This window comes from Muscardinus avellanarius, assembly GCF_963383645.1.
Source record: "Muscardinus avellanarius genome assembly, chromosome: 16".
In the NCBI taxonomy this organism is placed as follows: domain Eukaryota; kingdom Metazoa; phylum Chordata; class Mammalia; order Rodentia; family Gliridae; genus Muscardinus; species Muscardinus avellanarius.
The window spans coordinates 57508687-57524660 of NC_137802.1; the positions used below are offsets into that span (position 1 = coordinate 57508687).

Genomic DNA, 15974 nt, shown 5'->3' on the forward strand with positions numbered 1-15974 from the left:
TTGAACATTAAATAACCACAGTTCGAACATCCTTAAAGAAGAAATCTCAACAAGAACTTGATTGATACCAGGTATCCGAGATCTATCTCAGGGATCCATGCCACCGATAGGAAGAAGAGAAAGTTCCCTTGTCAGAGTCTATTTCAGGCATAAAATATTAACTATGAATTCATAAAAGGCATATTACTCATCGTAAGTCAATTCACCATGCTAACAACCAAGCTTGGATGCAGTTTGTGGTATTTAGCTCTTACACAGGATAAGTAAAATTCATAGACAGATAAGATCTTAAACATGAAATATGATTGAGTCCCTCAGCAGTTCAGAGCTCCTTCTCTAGGGCCAACCTGCCTGGCCTGGAATCCCTACTCCACTACATACTGCCTGTGAAATCTTGGGCAAACGTCCTCAATTTATTAAGGTCCAGTTTTTTATCTGTAAAATCCGGCAAATACATACCTACATATGTACATAAAATACATACATACATAAAATAGATACAAATAGATACATACTTCTAAGAATTAAATAAGCCAATACATATGAATTAAATAAGCCAATACATATGCTTGCACAGTGCCTGCAGTGTTATAAGCACTCAAAAAATAGTAAAAACTATGACTATTATTATCATCATCATATTGCTATAACAACATATTGCTCTTATTGTTATCATCCCAGAAAAGAAATATTAATACAAATTGCCAGTTCTTACATGATGCAGTCATCGATGTGTTTTACTCTCTTCTTTCATTTGAAGTAAAAACTAGATCCAACAATGCAAATGTAGTGAGTTAGAACACCTAAGCCACCAACATGATGTGGTGCTGCAGAAAGCCCAGAGCCTTCTTTTTTTAGGGGGGGGTATTTTTTGGCATTCAAACTCTGAGCTACACCCCCAGATCTATCTTAGTTTATTATTATTTTATTTTGAAACAGAGTCTCACTAAGTTGCCTAGGCTGGCCTTGAACCTGTCATCCTGTCTCAGCCTCCCAATTACTGGGATTACAGGTGCGAACCACTGCCTGACCCTCCAACTCCTAAAAATCAAAGTGCTCCAGCATTTCTGATCCGGATGGTGTCTTGCAGGCCATCTATGTCAAGCCCTTTATCCACAGGGAAGAAGAGTGGGGGCTAGCCATGGTGAACTGGGAAGACCACACAGCAGGAGTGTGCTGTGGGGCGTCTAGGATGGGAGCCCAGCCCACCCACTCCCCACCTCCCTGGTCTTTGGGATTCTACAACACCCCTTTCTTGAGTTGGCTTTTTCCTCAGTCCGTCCGTCTGTCTGTCTGTCTGTCTGTCTGTCTGTCTGTCTCTCTCTCTCTCTCTCTCTCTCTCTCTCTCTCTCTCACACACACACACACACACACACACACACACAGCAGTAAGAAACCAGCTCCCAGAATTCTGCATACCTGTTTGGAAGATGACCCGCTTGAGAACCGGGATCTCTCAAAACCCATCTCTTGCCCCCAAAGCTGATCTTGCTTCTTCTCATTTGCGTCTCTTCTGTGTTCCTGTCGTCTCAAACAAGCCTGGGGAACAAAAAGAGTTTCTTTGTCTCTGGTCTGTGTCTAGCTTTGGTAACTTTAGGCTCAGCTCCGATCCTGAGGAGCGCGAGATAGATGCTGTCCGTCTCTGAGTGCTCGTAAAATACGCTACTACATGGACAGACCAGATACCACTCTGTCTCCCCTGTGCCTCGATGCCAGGCCAAAAATATCAGTCACTGCCTTAATAAAGTAAAAACTAGTAGATACACTAACAGGCATTTTTTCAAGAATTTACCCAACAATTGCCTTCTCAAGGGAGGTTGTTTCAAATCCTCCATATTAACTTCTCGTGTGTGTGTGTGTGTGTGTGTGTGTGTGTGTGTGTGTGTTACTGAAGGGTAAACCCAGGGGTATTCTACCACTGTGCTATAGCACAGCCCTTTTTGGTGTGTGCAGTACTGGGGGTGGAACCCGGAGGCTCTTCTACCTCCAGACTATACTACCAGACCTATTTTATACTTTATTTGGAAACAGGGTCTCACTAAGTTGCTGAGAGCCTCACTAAATAGCTGAGGCTGGCTTCGAACCTGTGCGATCCTCCTGTCTCAGCCTCCCAAGCGCTGGGATTTAGCACAGCCCTTTTTAATTTTTATTTTGAAACAGGACTTCACTAAGTTGCTGAGGCTGGCCTTGAATGTGCAATCCTCCTATCTCAGTCTCCAAGTATTGAAATTACAGGTGTGAGCCCCCATGCCAGGCTAACTTCTCCTTCTGGTCTTACTTAGAGCTCCTGTTCTCACCACCCCCACTCTACTGTTTCCCTTGGTTTACCCCTACCTACAAGAGAATAATTTTAATGAGTCCGGAGCTCTAGCACATGTAGCTCCCTCTGCTTGAAATAACCCCCAGATGACACTCCCGTAGCCGGTCCTGCTGATTACCAAGACCCAGCTCCTGTGACACCACCTCAGCTTGCTTTTCCCTGACTTACTACTCTCCTCTAGGATGAACTGTTAAAGAAGTAATGTACAGTGGGCTCCCTCATCTGCAATTTAGCTTTCTGCAGTTTCAGTTATCATGGTCAATCTTGGCCCTAAAATATTAAAGACAGGAAGATTATACATCCGAGGCTAACCTAAGCAACCAACAAGACCCTGTTTCAAAATTAAAACAAAATTTTAAAAGGGCTGGGGGTGGTGCCGGGCGTGGTGGCGCACGCTTGTAATCCCCGCGCTTGGGAGGCAGAGACAGGAGGATTGCACAGGTTCGAAGCCAGCCGCGCGTGCTGGTTTAGGAGACCCTGTTTCCAAATAAAATATAAAATAGGTCTTGGAGTGTAGCCCGGAGGTAGAAAGGTTTCCAGGAACCCCAGTGCCACCAAAAAAAAGGGCTGGGGTGTAGCTCAGAGGTAAAATACCCCTGTGTCTGACCTCCAGGACCAAAAAAACTAAATAAATAAAAATTTAAAAAATCCAGAAATAAATAATTCATAAGTTTTGAACTGAGCACCATTCTGAGTAGCACAATGGAATCTCATGTTGTCCCATTCTGTCCTAAGCGTGAACCATCCCTTTGTCCATCACATCCATGCTGTAGACGCCACCTGCCCGTGCAATGGCTCGCCATCTTGGCTATCAGATCTGCTGTGGCAGTATCAACTGCTGTGCTCAAGGAACCTTGTTTAACAAAGGCCTCAAAGTGCAAGAGTAGTGATGCTGGCAATATTGTTAAAATGTATTGTTATAACTGTCCCCTTTTATTATTACCCACCTCCCCTCCCTCCTTTCCTTCCTTTTAACACAAGGTCCTTCTGAGTTGCCCAGGCTGGCCTCAAACTTGATTCTCCCACTCAGGCTCCCGAATAGCTGGGGTCATTGGGTGCCACTGTGCCTGGCTTCCTGTTGTTCATCTTTTACTCTGCCTAATCGATAAGTTCAACCTTACCATCGGTATATATGTATTGGAAACAAACAATATATAGGGTTTGTTACTGCTCATGGTTTCGGGCATCCACCAGGGTACCGGAACGTATCCCCTGCTGTATATCGATACAAGCTAATAAGCAAATGTGAGTCCTATTTTATTAAGTAGTTAGTTGGCTTTGTTTTTCAGTCTGTCCCTGCTGCTGATCAGTGAGAGTCCTGAAAATAAGGACCTTTTGAATCCCCTACATGGCACTTGTTATTTGAATCTCATAATCCCTAAATGCAAAATAATGAAAGTAAAATAGCCAAAAATAATTTTCCTATTTTATTAGAAAAATTAAAAGAAAATATGGTACCTAATATTTGCCTTTCAATATTAGGACTGATCAAACCCAAGGATATTGTGCTATGGAGATTTAGACGTGGGGGGCTACTGGGAGTTAAACCCGGGGCAGTCTACCTCCAGGGTATACCTCCAGGGTATACCTTTACTTTTTGTTTTGAAATAGGGTCTCACTAAGTTGCAGAGGGCCTCGCCAAGTTGCTGAGGCTGGCCATGAACCTGCAATCCTCCTGTCTCAGCCCAGCTATGACCAATATAGCCAAACTTCTTGGGGCATTTCTCTACTTGTAGACTCAGAGACCTTATTCACCTTTGCCCTGCCAGACTCAAATCATCCAGTCATAGTAAAGAAATTAGGCTTAAAGACCAACGATATTTCGGTCTACTAAAGCAGACCTGGGTTGAGAAAGGAAAGATTTCTTCAGCATCCTTTCCTTCTGCTAAAAAAGCACTTTCCTCTGTAGTGTGATGGAGTAGGACTTACCAGAATTTCACACCATGTAGAAAGACTAATGTTATGCTACAAAGTTAAGAATAGAAATGACCTGACAGTAGCAATACATTTACCACCTGGTCATACTGTGCTCCACAACTGAGTTGCAGGTGAAGCTCTGGCCTCCAGCTCATCCCCAGGAGCCAGATGGTCACCTGCAGCAGGTGGAATCCTGGATCCCAGAAGAAAGACTCAGTCTTACCCCAGCTTGCTTGGAAAGGGAGAACATTCTAAAATGACTCTTTTGGGTTTTTTTCTTATCCCATGGTTCATCTTATTTTTTTTAAAAAAAGATGCCACATAGATAGTAAGTGGATGTAATAAATACTGGGCAGTGTGTTGTTTTCATGATGTAAATAAGACAACTCACAAAATCCTAGACAGTAACTACAATAAATAAGTTAAACAAATAAATAAAGACTAAAGAAGCCAAGGCAAAACTCAAGGAAGTCAGCTGAAGAGCTCAGAGTTGTTTGACTAAACATGAGCTGCTACGGAGTCTATTCCTTCTACGATGACTTCAGATCAGAGTTCCTGTGGTGGGGCTCGCTGGCACGCAGGGCTGCTTCCTCAGTGACAGATGTCTCTGTCGCCTTAACCTAGTGCACTGGGCGGAGCGGAGGAGCCGGTGTGCTCGAATGCACGGAGGGCCAAGGCAGATTTGGTGGATGAACAGAATTCTTGTGGGCTGAGTGTGTTTTGGAAATTCTCTCCAAGAATGCACACGACTTAAATATTTCTTTACCAAAACGGGAGGAGGGATATAGATTGGTCTGCAGCACTAAAAAACACTCCCCTCCCCCCGCCAGTTCCTTTTCTCTCCTCTCTTAGGTTAGCAAGAGAACAAGCCAGTGGCAAGGTAGGTACTTACTAATTTTTATCTTGAGGTAGTGGAGCAATCCTTTTGGGTAAATCAAACACGAATCCTCTCAGAGTTATAGCTCTACTGAGAAGGAATACAGGAACACAGCCACCGACTTTGGGTCCTAGACATGGCAAGAATCTAGCCGTGTTACTCCTGGGGGGCTAGTTTGCTTTGTATTCATAAACGTGAATGATTTTTATTTCTGGCATTGCTGCTGCTGCTATTTCTACGGTGGGGATCCTGAGGTCACCCAGCCGAGGAGGTGAGCTCCGGTACGGGAGGACAGGGTGGGGACTCCATCCCGGCCGAGGCTGCCCTTGCCTGGCTCTTCTATATTCTTCCCTTTGTGCTCCACCCGTCAGGATGGAAATGGCCAGAAATGAGTTTCTGATGTGTGGCAAGACCATCAGAGGGCAGGCTGATGTGAAAGAGAAGGCTTCACTTCCTCCTTCTTCTTTCTAATAAGCTTATTTTTCCTCTGGTGGAGAGCCAGGCCTCCTTCTTCGCTGCTCTGTAGGTGGGGCCCCAGCTCCACCGCCAGCCCGGCTCTCCTCGTCCTTCTGACGACAGTGCCGCCAGGCTGCCCTCGGTGCAGAAGCCTCCACTGAGGGGGCCCAGCGGAGAATGCGCGGGCGCAGATCTGCCTGTGGGGGACGGTGTGGGCTTTATGAGTCACTGTTACTCAATCCCAGCAAACACGACAAACCTCAGCTCTGCTGCTTTCTAGCATGGAGACCTTGGGTGCGCTGACTGACTCCACTGATGGTCACTTCCCTCATCCCCAAGAGAGATGTCCTTGTGCAGCCTCTGGGTAGGAGGTTCTGCGGGTAACATGTCAGCAGCAACTGGCCTGTGGGGAGGGTTCAATAAAAGATGCCTCCCCCATCAGCATTAGGCTTTTAATTGCTGTTTGCAATTCTGTTTCTTGGTTTACATCTATTTCTAAAGCCAGCCTTTGCCAAAGCCTGGGACTGTGATCCTGGCCATGGGAGAAAAGCTTTCTGTCTGGGTCTGAGGCACATCACTGCTCCGCTGCCCTGTAAGTAGAGGTGTTTCTTTCCCCAGCCGAGACCCCGGCTGCCCCGGGCACTCCGGTCACACTGTAGACCACTTTTTCTTTGGCCCGGAAGCTTTCAAAGTCCATGGCTGTGCTCAGAGGCTCCTGATGATTTAGAAATCCACGTGCCACAGGAACGCTTCCCTGCCACAGAGTTCTGCTCGTAAAAACCATCATGAAAATGACCTGATTTTACATCTCAGCCATAATGGCGTCTGTACGTCTACTGCTCCTCTAACCCCACAGGCATTTTGAGAAGACCGCTTTGGGTGCTTCTTTGTTTTTCTTACAATCTAACATGCATAACCCAGAGTTTGGGGTTCTAATTATTATTGTTGACATTGCTGTTGTTTGTTTATTACTACTACTATTATTATTATTATTATTATTATTATTATTAGTGCTGGGGATTGAACCTCTGAGCTACACCCTCAGCCCTATTTTATTTTGAAACAGGGTCCTGCTATGTTGCTGAGGCTGGCCTCAAACCTTCGATCCTCCTTGTCTCAGCCTCCCAAGTTCTGGGATTACAGGACAATGTTGACATAAAGTTCATGTTTTAAAAGGTTAAGACATAAGGCCAGGCGTAGTGGCGCACGCTTGTAATTCCCGCGCTTGGGAGGCGGAGACAGGAGGATCGCGCAGGTTCGAAGCCAGCTGCGCTGGCGTAAGAGACCCTGTTTCAAAAATATAAAATAGGTCTGGGAGTGTAGCCCGGAGGTAGAAGGGCTTCCAGGAACCCCAGTACAACCAAAAAAAAAAAAAAAAAAAAGGTTAAGACATAGGCCGGGACATGGTGGTGCACGCTTGTAATCCCAGCATTCAAGAGGCTGAGACAGGAGGATAGCGGTTCGCAGATAACCTCAGCTACTTAGTGAGGCCCTCCACAACTCAGTGAGACACTGTCTCAAACTAAAGAATAAAAAATAGGGCTGGGGGTGTAGCTCGGAGGTAGAATGCCCCTGAGTTCCATCCCCAGCACCACACACAAAAAATGTTAAGACATTGAAGGCATTAGAAATATTTGACACCATAGTCCCCTCACTGGCTGTGAAGAGTAGAGAATCGGAGACCTCAAAGGCAGGCCGGGAAGAGAATCCTTTCTCTGACTCCTGTAAGGAGGCAAGTTGAACTACAGGTTGAGGGCCCCTTATCTGAAGTACTTGGAACCAGAAGTATTAGGGCTTTTGTATTTTTCCAGATTTTGCAATATCTGCATACAGTACAGATACTATATCATGTGTATACTGAATATATGACTGTGACTATATATATGCATATATACTGAGTATTATTCATATATTGCCTAGTGATGTATCCTGAGGATGGAGCCCAAGTCTAAGCACAGAATTCATTTATGTTTCATATATACCTTGTACACATAGCCTGAAAGTAGTTTTATACAGGTTTTTTTTGTGTGTGTGGTACTGGGGTTTCTGGAAGCCCTTCTACCTCCGGGCTACACTCCCAGACCTATTTTATGCTTTTTTTATTTGGAAACAGGGTCTCTTCAGCCAGCGCGGCTGACTTCGAACCTGCGCGATCCTCCCGTCTCCACCTCCCAAGAGCGGGGATTACAAGCGTGCGCCACCACGCCCGGCAGTTTTATACAGTATTTTAAATAGTTTTGTGCATGAAATCAATTTTTCTGGTTTACGTCTATTTCTAAAGCCAGTCTTTGCCAAAGCGTATGACTGTGACCTTGGCCACAGTCATATCTGGGCCTGGGCACAGCACCACTTCTGTGATCCACGAAGCACATCATAGTAGTGCTCAAGAAGGGCTGCATTTTGGATTTCGGATGTCCAGGTGAGGGCTGCGCAGCCTGCGTCCTCCCCACCCCACCCGGTGTCAGCGCCCATAAAGTCGCCTATGGTGTCCTTTAACAGATTTGTGTCGTCACGTGTCGCTGTTTGATCTGCACTCGAAAGAATCAAGATGAATAAGTGACACAAGATAAAACCAATCTGAACACATTTGAGAGATTAGAGAAAATTGTCCTGAAATGCCAGGTGTCATCTTTCTCTCCATCTTTCCAGTGGACATTAATGGCTAAATAATTCTGCCTCCAGTTATATAGACACATTTGACCACCACCATCACCAAGAAAGAAAGAAAGAAAGAAAGAAAGAAAGAAAGAAAGAAAGAAAGAAAGAAAGAAAGAAAGAAAGAAAGAAAGAAAGAGAAAAGGCTATGCAGCATAAACACCCTTTGAAGAAACAGAGCCAAATTCTGAGATGGCATATAATTACATACTAGTTACCAGATTCTGAAATAGCATGTAATATGCCAAAGAGATGTTTATTTCCTCTTGTTTTCTCAAAAGGGTCCCACCCAGCCACTGAAAGTAGTAGTGTCAAAATAGCTCAGGGTGGGTTTATTCTTCTTCTCTTGCTCCCTGCACAGAGACCTGGAAAAGCACTGCTAATTTTGTGCATACCAACCCTTAGCGTATTTTAGGATGGGGCAGGAATAGTTTACGTGGGAGGTTTCTAAAGGCTTCAATTTGGGCCAGTTCATTAAAGGCAAGTAACGCACAGGAAGGGCTATGCGGCCAATGTGTGTGATTTGGGAGGCAGGTCTACTTATTAGGTCTTACACGATTTGTACACCCTGAAATGGGAAATCCCTGGTGTCCCCAGCAGATGGCTGAACTGAGAGAGAAAGCTCAGATGTCCACAGGAGGTAACTGGCCAACGTCATCAATGACCCAAGGCATCCATATCCAACATGGAGTCTAACTTAGCAAATTATGTAAACATACATAAGGCTGTATGTGGGCCAAGTTAGAGAGGGATCACTAGAGTTATGCAATTGATCCGTAAACCATTACTTCAAATCCTTTCTGGAACAAAACAAAGGATAGATCAAATAATATAACTAAATAAACATCACTCTTCCCTTCAAAGTGGTTACTGTGGCTTCCTCTATATCTACTTCAACATCTTAAAGACAACCATATTTACTTTCTTTTTTTTTTGGTGGTACTGGGGTTCCTGGAAGCCCTTCTACCTCCGGGCTACACTCTCAGACTTACTTTATACTTTTTTTTTTTTAATTTGGAAACAGGGTCTCTTACGCCAGCGCGGCTGGCTTCGAACCTGCGTCATCCTCCTGTCTCCGCCTCCCAAGCGCGGGGATTACAAGCGTGCGCCACCACGCCCGGCTTTTGCAGACTTTTTGATGAATGGTTTTGAACATGCTCAATCAGGGTAAATTTCACTCTTAGAATAGTCCCAAGCCAGCTGGACCTAAGTCTGATAAATACAGTTGGTGGTTAAGATAACGAATGGCAGGACATTTGGTTCAACAAGGAAGAGACTTAGCCCTCACTCTCAGTAGGCTGTCACCCAGCTAGAGAAAAAGTCACACAAAAGACGACTGCAATGCCAGGCTTGGTAGTGCTTTTCTGTAATCTTAGTACTTTGGAGGCTGCGACAGGAGGATTGCAGGTTTGAGATCAGCCTCAGCAACTTTGCAAGACTTTTAGCAACCTAGCAAGACCCTGTTTCAAAAAATAAAAACAACAACAATATTTACAAGGGCTGGGGTTGTAATTCACAGGTAGAATGCTCCCGGGTTCAATCCCCAGTATCCACTCCCCGCCCAACACAAAGATAATTGAATACATCTCATCAACTCTATGATATTGCGGTGATGGAAATGTTCTAAAACTGGGTGATGGTTATGGCTGCTAAATGGGTAAACTTACTAAAAACCATTAATTGGACATTATTTTTTTATTTTTTGGTGGTGCTGGGGATAGAACCCAGGGGCTTTCTACCTCCGAGCTATGCTCCCAGATTCATTTTTATATTTTATTTGGAAACAGGGTCTTACTAAATTTCCAAGAGCCTCACTAAGTAGCTGAGGCTGGCTTTGAACCTGTGTGATCCTCCTGTCTCAGCCTCCCAAGCGCGGGGATTACAAGTGTGAGCCACCATGCCCAGCTGAATTGGGCACTTTAAACAGGTTGAATTTTATTTATTTATTTATTTATTTATTTATTTATTTATTTATTTATTTATTTTCATAGTACTGGGGTTCCTGAAAACCCTTCTACCTCCGGGCTACACTCCCAGACCTATTTTATATTTTTTATTTGGAAACAGGGTCTCTTAAGCCAGCAAGGCTGGCTTCAAACCTGCGCAATCCTCCTGTCTCTGCCTCCCAAGCACAGGGATTACAAGTGTGCGCCACCACGCCTGGCTTAAACAGGTTGAATTTTATGATGTGTAAATTATATTTTATTTTATTTTATTTTATTTTGCGGGTCTGGGGATGGAACCCAGGGGCATTCTTCCTCTGAGCTACACTCCCAGCCCTATTTTTTATTCTTTATTTTGAAACAGGGTCTCACTGAGTTGCAGAGGGCCTCACTAAGTAGCTGAGGCTGTCCTCAAACTGCAAACCTCCAGTCTCAGTCTCCCAAATGCTGGGATTACAAGGTGGCTCCACCACACCCAGCTATTTATGAGTGTTTTTTTTTTTTTTTTTGGTGGTACTGGGGTTCCTGGAAGCCCTTCTTCCTCCGGGCTACACTCCCAGACCTATTTTATATTTTTGAAACAGGGTCTCTTACGCCAGCATGGCTGGCTTCGAACCTGCGCGATCCTCCTGTCTCCGCCTCCCAAGCGCAGGGATTACAAGCGTGCGCCACCACGCCCGGCTATGAGTGTTTTTTAAAAAAGAAAAAAAAAACATTACAGTGTGAGCACAGAGGTTCCCTTTTGTTCTAAATTAGAACTATGATCCTCACCATCTTTGTCAGGAAAGTGATGTTAGAAGGGGGAAGAGGAGGTTAGCGAAGGGACCAAGGTTCAGGTTGGCTTTGCTTGAGTTCCCGCGGCCTGAGCCTGCCCTAGAGTGAGGTGGAATGACTGAAGGGCCCCACGTGGCCCAACAGCGTGGTCAGATTCGCATCTTCGGTGGAACGCCTTCCCCAAGGCTAGAGGCAAGGAGTCCAGTTGTAAGGATGTCGTAATCGTCTTGGAGAGAAATGATGGAGGTTGGAACGGGACGGGCAGCCATCAGATGAGAAGGAAGCACAAGTTCACGAGCTCTCAGGTCAACTTGGCAGGGCTTGGACGCTGGTGGGGTGTGAGTGAGGAGGGCAGGCGGAGGGCCGGGAAGGGTAGATCACAGGAGGCTCGGTGGGGGGACGGACATGTGATGTGCAACTGTGGATATGTTGCATTTGAGATGCCTGTGGGACATTCTGGTGTAAATATCCAACAAGCAGGCGTGCATATGATTCTGATAGTTGAGGGGAGACTCTTGATTACAAGTCATTAGTATAAGTGGTCATTAAACTATAGGAGGAACATCGCTGGTGGTGCATGCCTGTGAGCCTAGTACTTGGGAGGCTGAGACAGGAGGATCGCAGGCTTGAGGCCAACCTCGGCAATGGAGGGAAGCTTTTAGCAACCTAGCGAGACCCTGGTTCAAAAATTAAAAATAGCTGGGCGTGGCGGTACACAACTTGCAATCCCAGCATTTGGGAGGCCGAGACAGGAAGATCACGGTTTGCGGACAATTTCAACTACTTAGTGAGGCCCTTTGCAATTCAGTGAGACCCTGTTTAAAAATAAAGAATAAAAAATAGGGCTGGGGGTGTAGCTCAGAGGAAGAATGCCCCTGGGTTCCATCCCCAGTACCAAAAAAGAAAAAATTAAAAATGAATAAAATTTTTAAAAAAGGACTAGGGGGGTAGCTCTGAGGTAGAACAGCCCTGGGTTCAATTCCCAGTACCAAACAAACAAACAAAAATAAAAACAAACATAAGAGAGAATTGAATGAGCAATAGGGGCTTTTGAATTAGAAGAAAATGGGCAGAGAAATGGAACCTTGGGGGAGTTAGCACTGGAGGGCAGGGAGAGGAAGCGGGTGTGGGAAAAAATGGAGAAGAATGTGAGGGGAACGGGAGGAAAGTCAGGAGGGTGTGAGGTCAGAAAGCCCAAGGAGGAACATTTCAAGAGTCCTGGAGAAATGGCACTAAAGCTAGAAAAGGCTTCAGAAAACAAAGGCTGGAGAGGCGCTGCGTTTGTTGGGGAATGGGCGAGAGGGCGCAGTGGAGCAGGAAATGGAGCCTGTGGGGGGCACCTGGGGGGACAGAGTCAGGGCAGTGACTCCAGGGGGGCACACCCAGAGAAGGCATTGTTCTTGGTTCCTATGATGGGAGAGACTTAAGCACCTTTGTAGACTGAGCCAAGAGAAGAAGGAGAGGAGCTGGGCATGGGGTGCACCCCTGTAACCACAGTACTTGGGAGGCTGTGACAGGAAACTCACAGGTTCAAGACCAACCTCAGCAATTAACTGCTTTAAAATAAAAAAAAAAATAGAGAAAGGGCTGGGGGTGTAGCCTGGAGGTAGAATGCCCCTGGGGGGAAAAAACAAGGAGAAGGAAGAGGAGGAGGAGGAGGAAGAAGAGGAGGAGGAGGAGGAGGAGGAGGAGGAAAGAGGAGGAGGAGGAGGAGGAGGAGGAGGAGGAGAATGGAGGCCTCCGGATGGAGAAGCAGGGTCCCAGCTGGTCCCTGGCAGGAAGGGGCCACTCTGGGACATGAGGGCCAGCCTGGGACCTGGGACGGAAGGGAGGAGGTGGACTGGCTGCCATCTGCTGGCCTTGGGTCTTTGTTTTGCTCCGTGGGTGTGTGAAACAAAAAGGGAATTGCTGGAAATCAGGGGGCTGCAGAGAGGAAAGGTTTAAAATGGTGATGGTAACAGAAGTCAGTGATGGACAAGGGTGCTGAGATGAGTTAGCCCTCTTTCTTCCCCCTTCTCCATCATCAGCAAGATATGTCTGCTACTTCTGTCTCCTGGGTCAGACCCTTGCCACCTCCACCCTACCAACTTGGTCCAAGTCACCATCATCTCTTCCCTACATCTCCATCATTGTGTCTTTTTCTTTCTTTCTCTCTCTCTCTCTCTCTCTCTCTCTTCCTCCTCTTCTTCCTCCTCCTTTTTTTCTTTTTTCTTTTTTCTTTTTTTTGGTGGTGGTAGTTGAGATGGAACCCTTCTACCTCCGGGCTACACTCCCAGACCTATTCTATATTTTATTTGGAAACAGGGTCTCTTAAGCCAGCCTCGCTGGCTTCAAACCTGCGCGATCCTCCTGTCTCCGCCTCCCAAGCGCGGGGATTACAAGCGTGCGCCACCACGCCCAGCTCCATCACTGTTTCTTTATGAAATTTTCTTTTCTTCCTCTTGCTCTTTCCTGTTCTTTTATCTTTTTTATTTCCTTTTTTGTTTTTGCAAATACTGGGGGATTGAACCTTGGGTGCTCTACCACAGAGCTACACCTCACCCCTTTTTATTAATTTTTTTTGTTGTTTTGAGACAGGGTCTCATCAAGTTGCCTGGGCTGGTCTTAAACTTTTGATCCTCCTGCCCCAGCCTCCCATGTCGCTGGGATTGCAGGCCTGAGCCACCACACCTGACCTAAAGTGATCCTTTCAAAATGTGACTCAGACCCTACGGCTCCTCTGCTTAAAACCCTCCAGTGATTCGCATGGTGGTAAGAAGCAAATCCGAGGCCAAGCTTGAGGGACCCAACACGATTTGGTCCTCTGGACTTCTCCCTGCTCCATGCGTGTGTTCCGCACTGCCCTTCGGTGGACACCTGTCTGCCCCTCCAGCTGGCCTATTTCCTCCAGCGTTCCAGGCGGGTTCCTGCCTCCGCGCCTTTGCACTTGCCTGCCTCCTCCTCACCTTCTCTCACTTGCACAGACAGATGGCACTTCCTCAGAAGACCTCCTCCCCATGTTTAAAGGAGCACTCTCATTACCTGTTTTATTTTCCTCATGTGTTTATTGGCAACTATGTTAGTCAGCTTCCCATTACTGTAACAAATACCTGACATAAATCAGCTTCAAAGAGAAATGCTCAGGGCTTAGGAGGTTTCGGTCCTTGACTGGCTGGCCCCAGTGCTTTGGGCGTGTGTGGCACGGTATATCATGGTGGGAGCGTGCGGCAGAGGAAGCTGGTTTGTCTCAAGCAGCCAGAAAGTGAAAGAGAGAAGGGAAGGGACTGGATTCCCAGGCTCCTCTTCAATGGCGTGCCCCAGTGGCCTAAGCCCTCCCACTAAGCTCCGCCTCGCAAAGGTTTTACCACCAGTAGAGCCCAGGTGGGGACCAAGCTTCTAACCATGGACCTTTGAGGGACATTCTAGATGCAAACTATAGCGGTGACTAAAACTATCTCACGTATTTATTCACTCGTGTGTGTTTTCGTTTTGTGTCTAAAAGAACTTTGGGAGAGCAGATATCTCGTTCAGCACATAGTAGGCACATGTGCTGAACTATGTGCCTACTAATGGCTGGGTGAATGAAAAGGCAGAGTTGAAAATCCCCCCCCCCCCCCGAGACTAGAAAATAAAACCACAGTGGCTGCAAGCCACACAGTTGTGTGATTTTCTTCAGTGGGGACCATAAAATAAAAAGATTGACCTTCTTATGTGCCTGTTCTGGAGATCATTTCAAATCGTGTTTCCGAACACAAGCCAGGTAGCAGCGGAGTCTTTGTAAGAAGTAGATGGATTCCCAGGGTGACTGGTTTGGGTGTTTACGTTCTTATTTGTTTTCCAGAAATTTCCTGGATTTTATAGTTTCCTTGTATGTGGGTTGGCAAGTGGCGGGAGGAAACTGCTGACTCCATTTCCAGCCCCACCGCGAAGCAGCCGTATTATACAGGTGAAATCGGGTTACCGAGATAGGCCTGGTTTCCTTGGTGACCCAGGAGGTTCGGTTATATTTGAAATTGCTAAGGAAGAGAAAAACCCGCTAACGGCAGATCTGTGTTCTCCTTGGGGGAGTGAGCGCTTTTCAGTCCTCCACTGGGGGCTGGAGACATGGCTCCTTGATTGGCGAGGGCTGACCTCGGGCAGGGTGGGATGAGCTACGCCTTCCAGCTGCTCCCAGAATCCCACGACCCAGTCAGGCGGGTTCCTCCTATGCCAGCCCCCAGTAATTACATCATGACCCCTCAGGCTCCCGGGTCTGTTTTGTTTTTGCAGGTAAACACTGTCACCACGGAGACCCGCAGTTAGTTTCTTGTAGAGTGTGCTACCAACCTTTTTCCTGGCCCTGATGACACAGAGGAGCAAGTTATTCTATAAACCTGAGGGCAGGGTGGTGGGGCGACCTAGTTAACCCCTTAACATCTTTTTTCTTCTCAGTGGGTTTGTCAAATGTGAACCTTAATGATATCTGTTGCCAAACGCTGTGCTAAACACTTAAAAAAAAAATATCTCGTTTTGTTTTCCTGCCAGCAAGAAGTGGGTACCATTATTATTCCCACTTTACAGATGAGGGAACAGAGGCTCAGAAAGCCTAGCGGCTTTCCACAGTCACCCTGCTGACACAGGCGGACCGGGGACTTTTAGGAAACGGTTGCTGCTTGTCACGTGCTGACGGTGCATCCTGAAACCCTCTGACCCTGGAGGAGAAGGTGGAGGACAGGCCTTGCTCTGTGCAGTTACCTGGTATTCCGAGTCTACCTTATGTTGCATGTCCCGCAGACACTGAACATCACAGACGAACTTCTGCCTGTCCCTCGCTTCATGCAACATGATGCCTGACCTCCGACCTGCAGATAAAAGAGAAATAAATGTGCTGTGACAAGACCCCTTTGTGGCTTTGCCGTTTTTGGATTTATTGTAGTATAATCACTTCTATTCTCTTGCTAATCTAATCTCTGCTCTAGGAAAGGCACAGATGCTCCTTTCAGACCGACAGGGCTTCTTGTGTCCGTGCCAAGGCCCGTCCAGCCCTCCGGTTCCAGGCATCAATAATGCAGCC

The 15974-nt window shown here is 46.5% G+C and overlaps 1 protein-coding gene across 1 annotated transcript in view; it reads right to left on the reverse strand.

Moving 5' to 3' along the window:
• The window catches only part of LOC308274826 (putative E3 ubiquitin-protein ligase MARCHF10), a gene marked incomplete at both ends in the record, with an annotated part of 47711 nt that extends 31966 nt beyond the window's left edge, over nt 1–15745 (reverse strand). The window contains 2 exons of the mRNA XM_080712729.1: nt 1420–1539; nt 15656–15745. Coding sequence (XP_080568855.1) covers nt 1420–1539; nt 15656–15745 — 210 coding nt within the window. The remainder of the gene's footprint in view (nt 1–1419; nt 1540–15655) is intronic.
• Nucleotides 15746–15974: the final 229 nt, after the last annotated feature.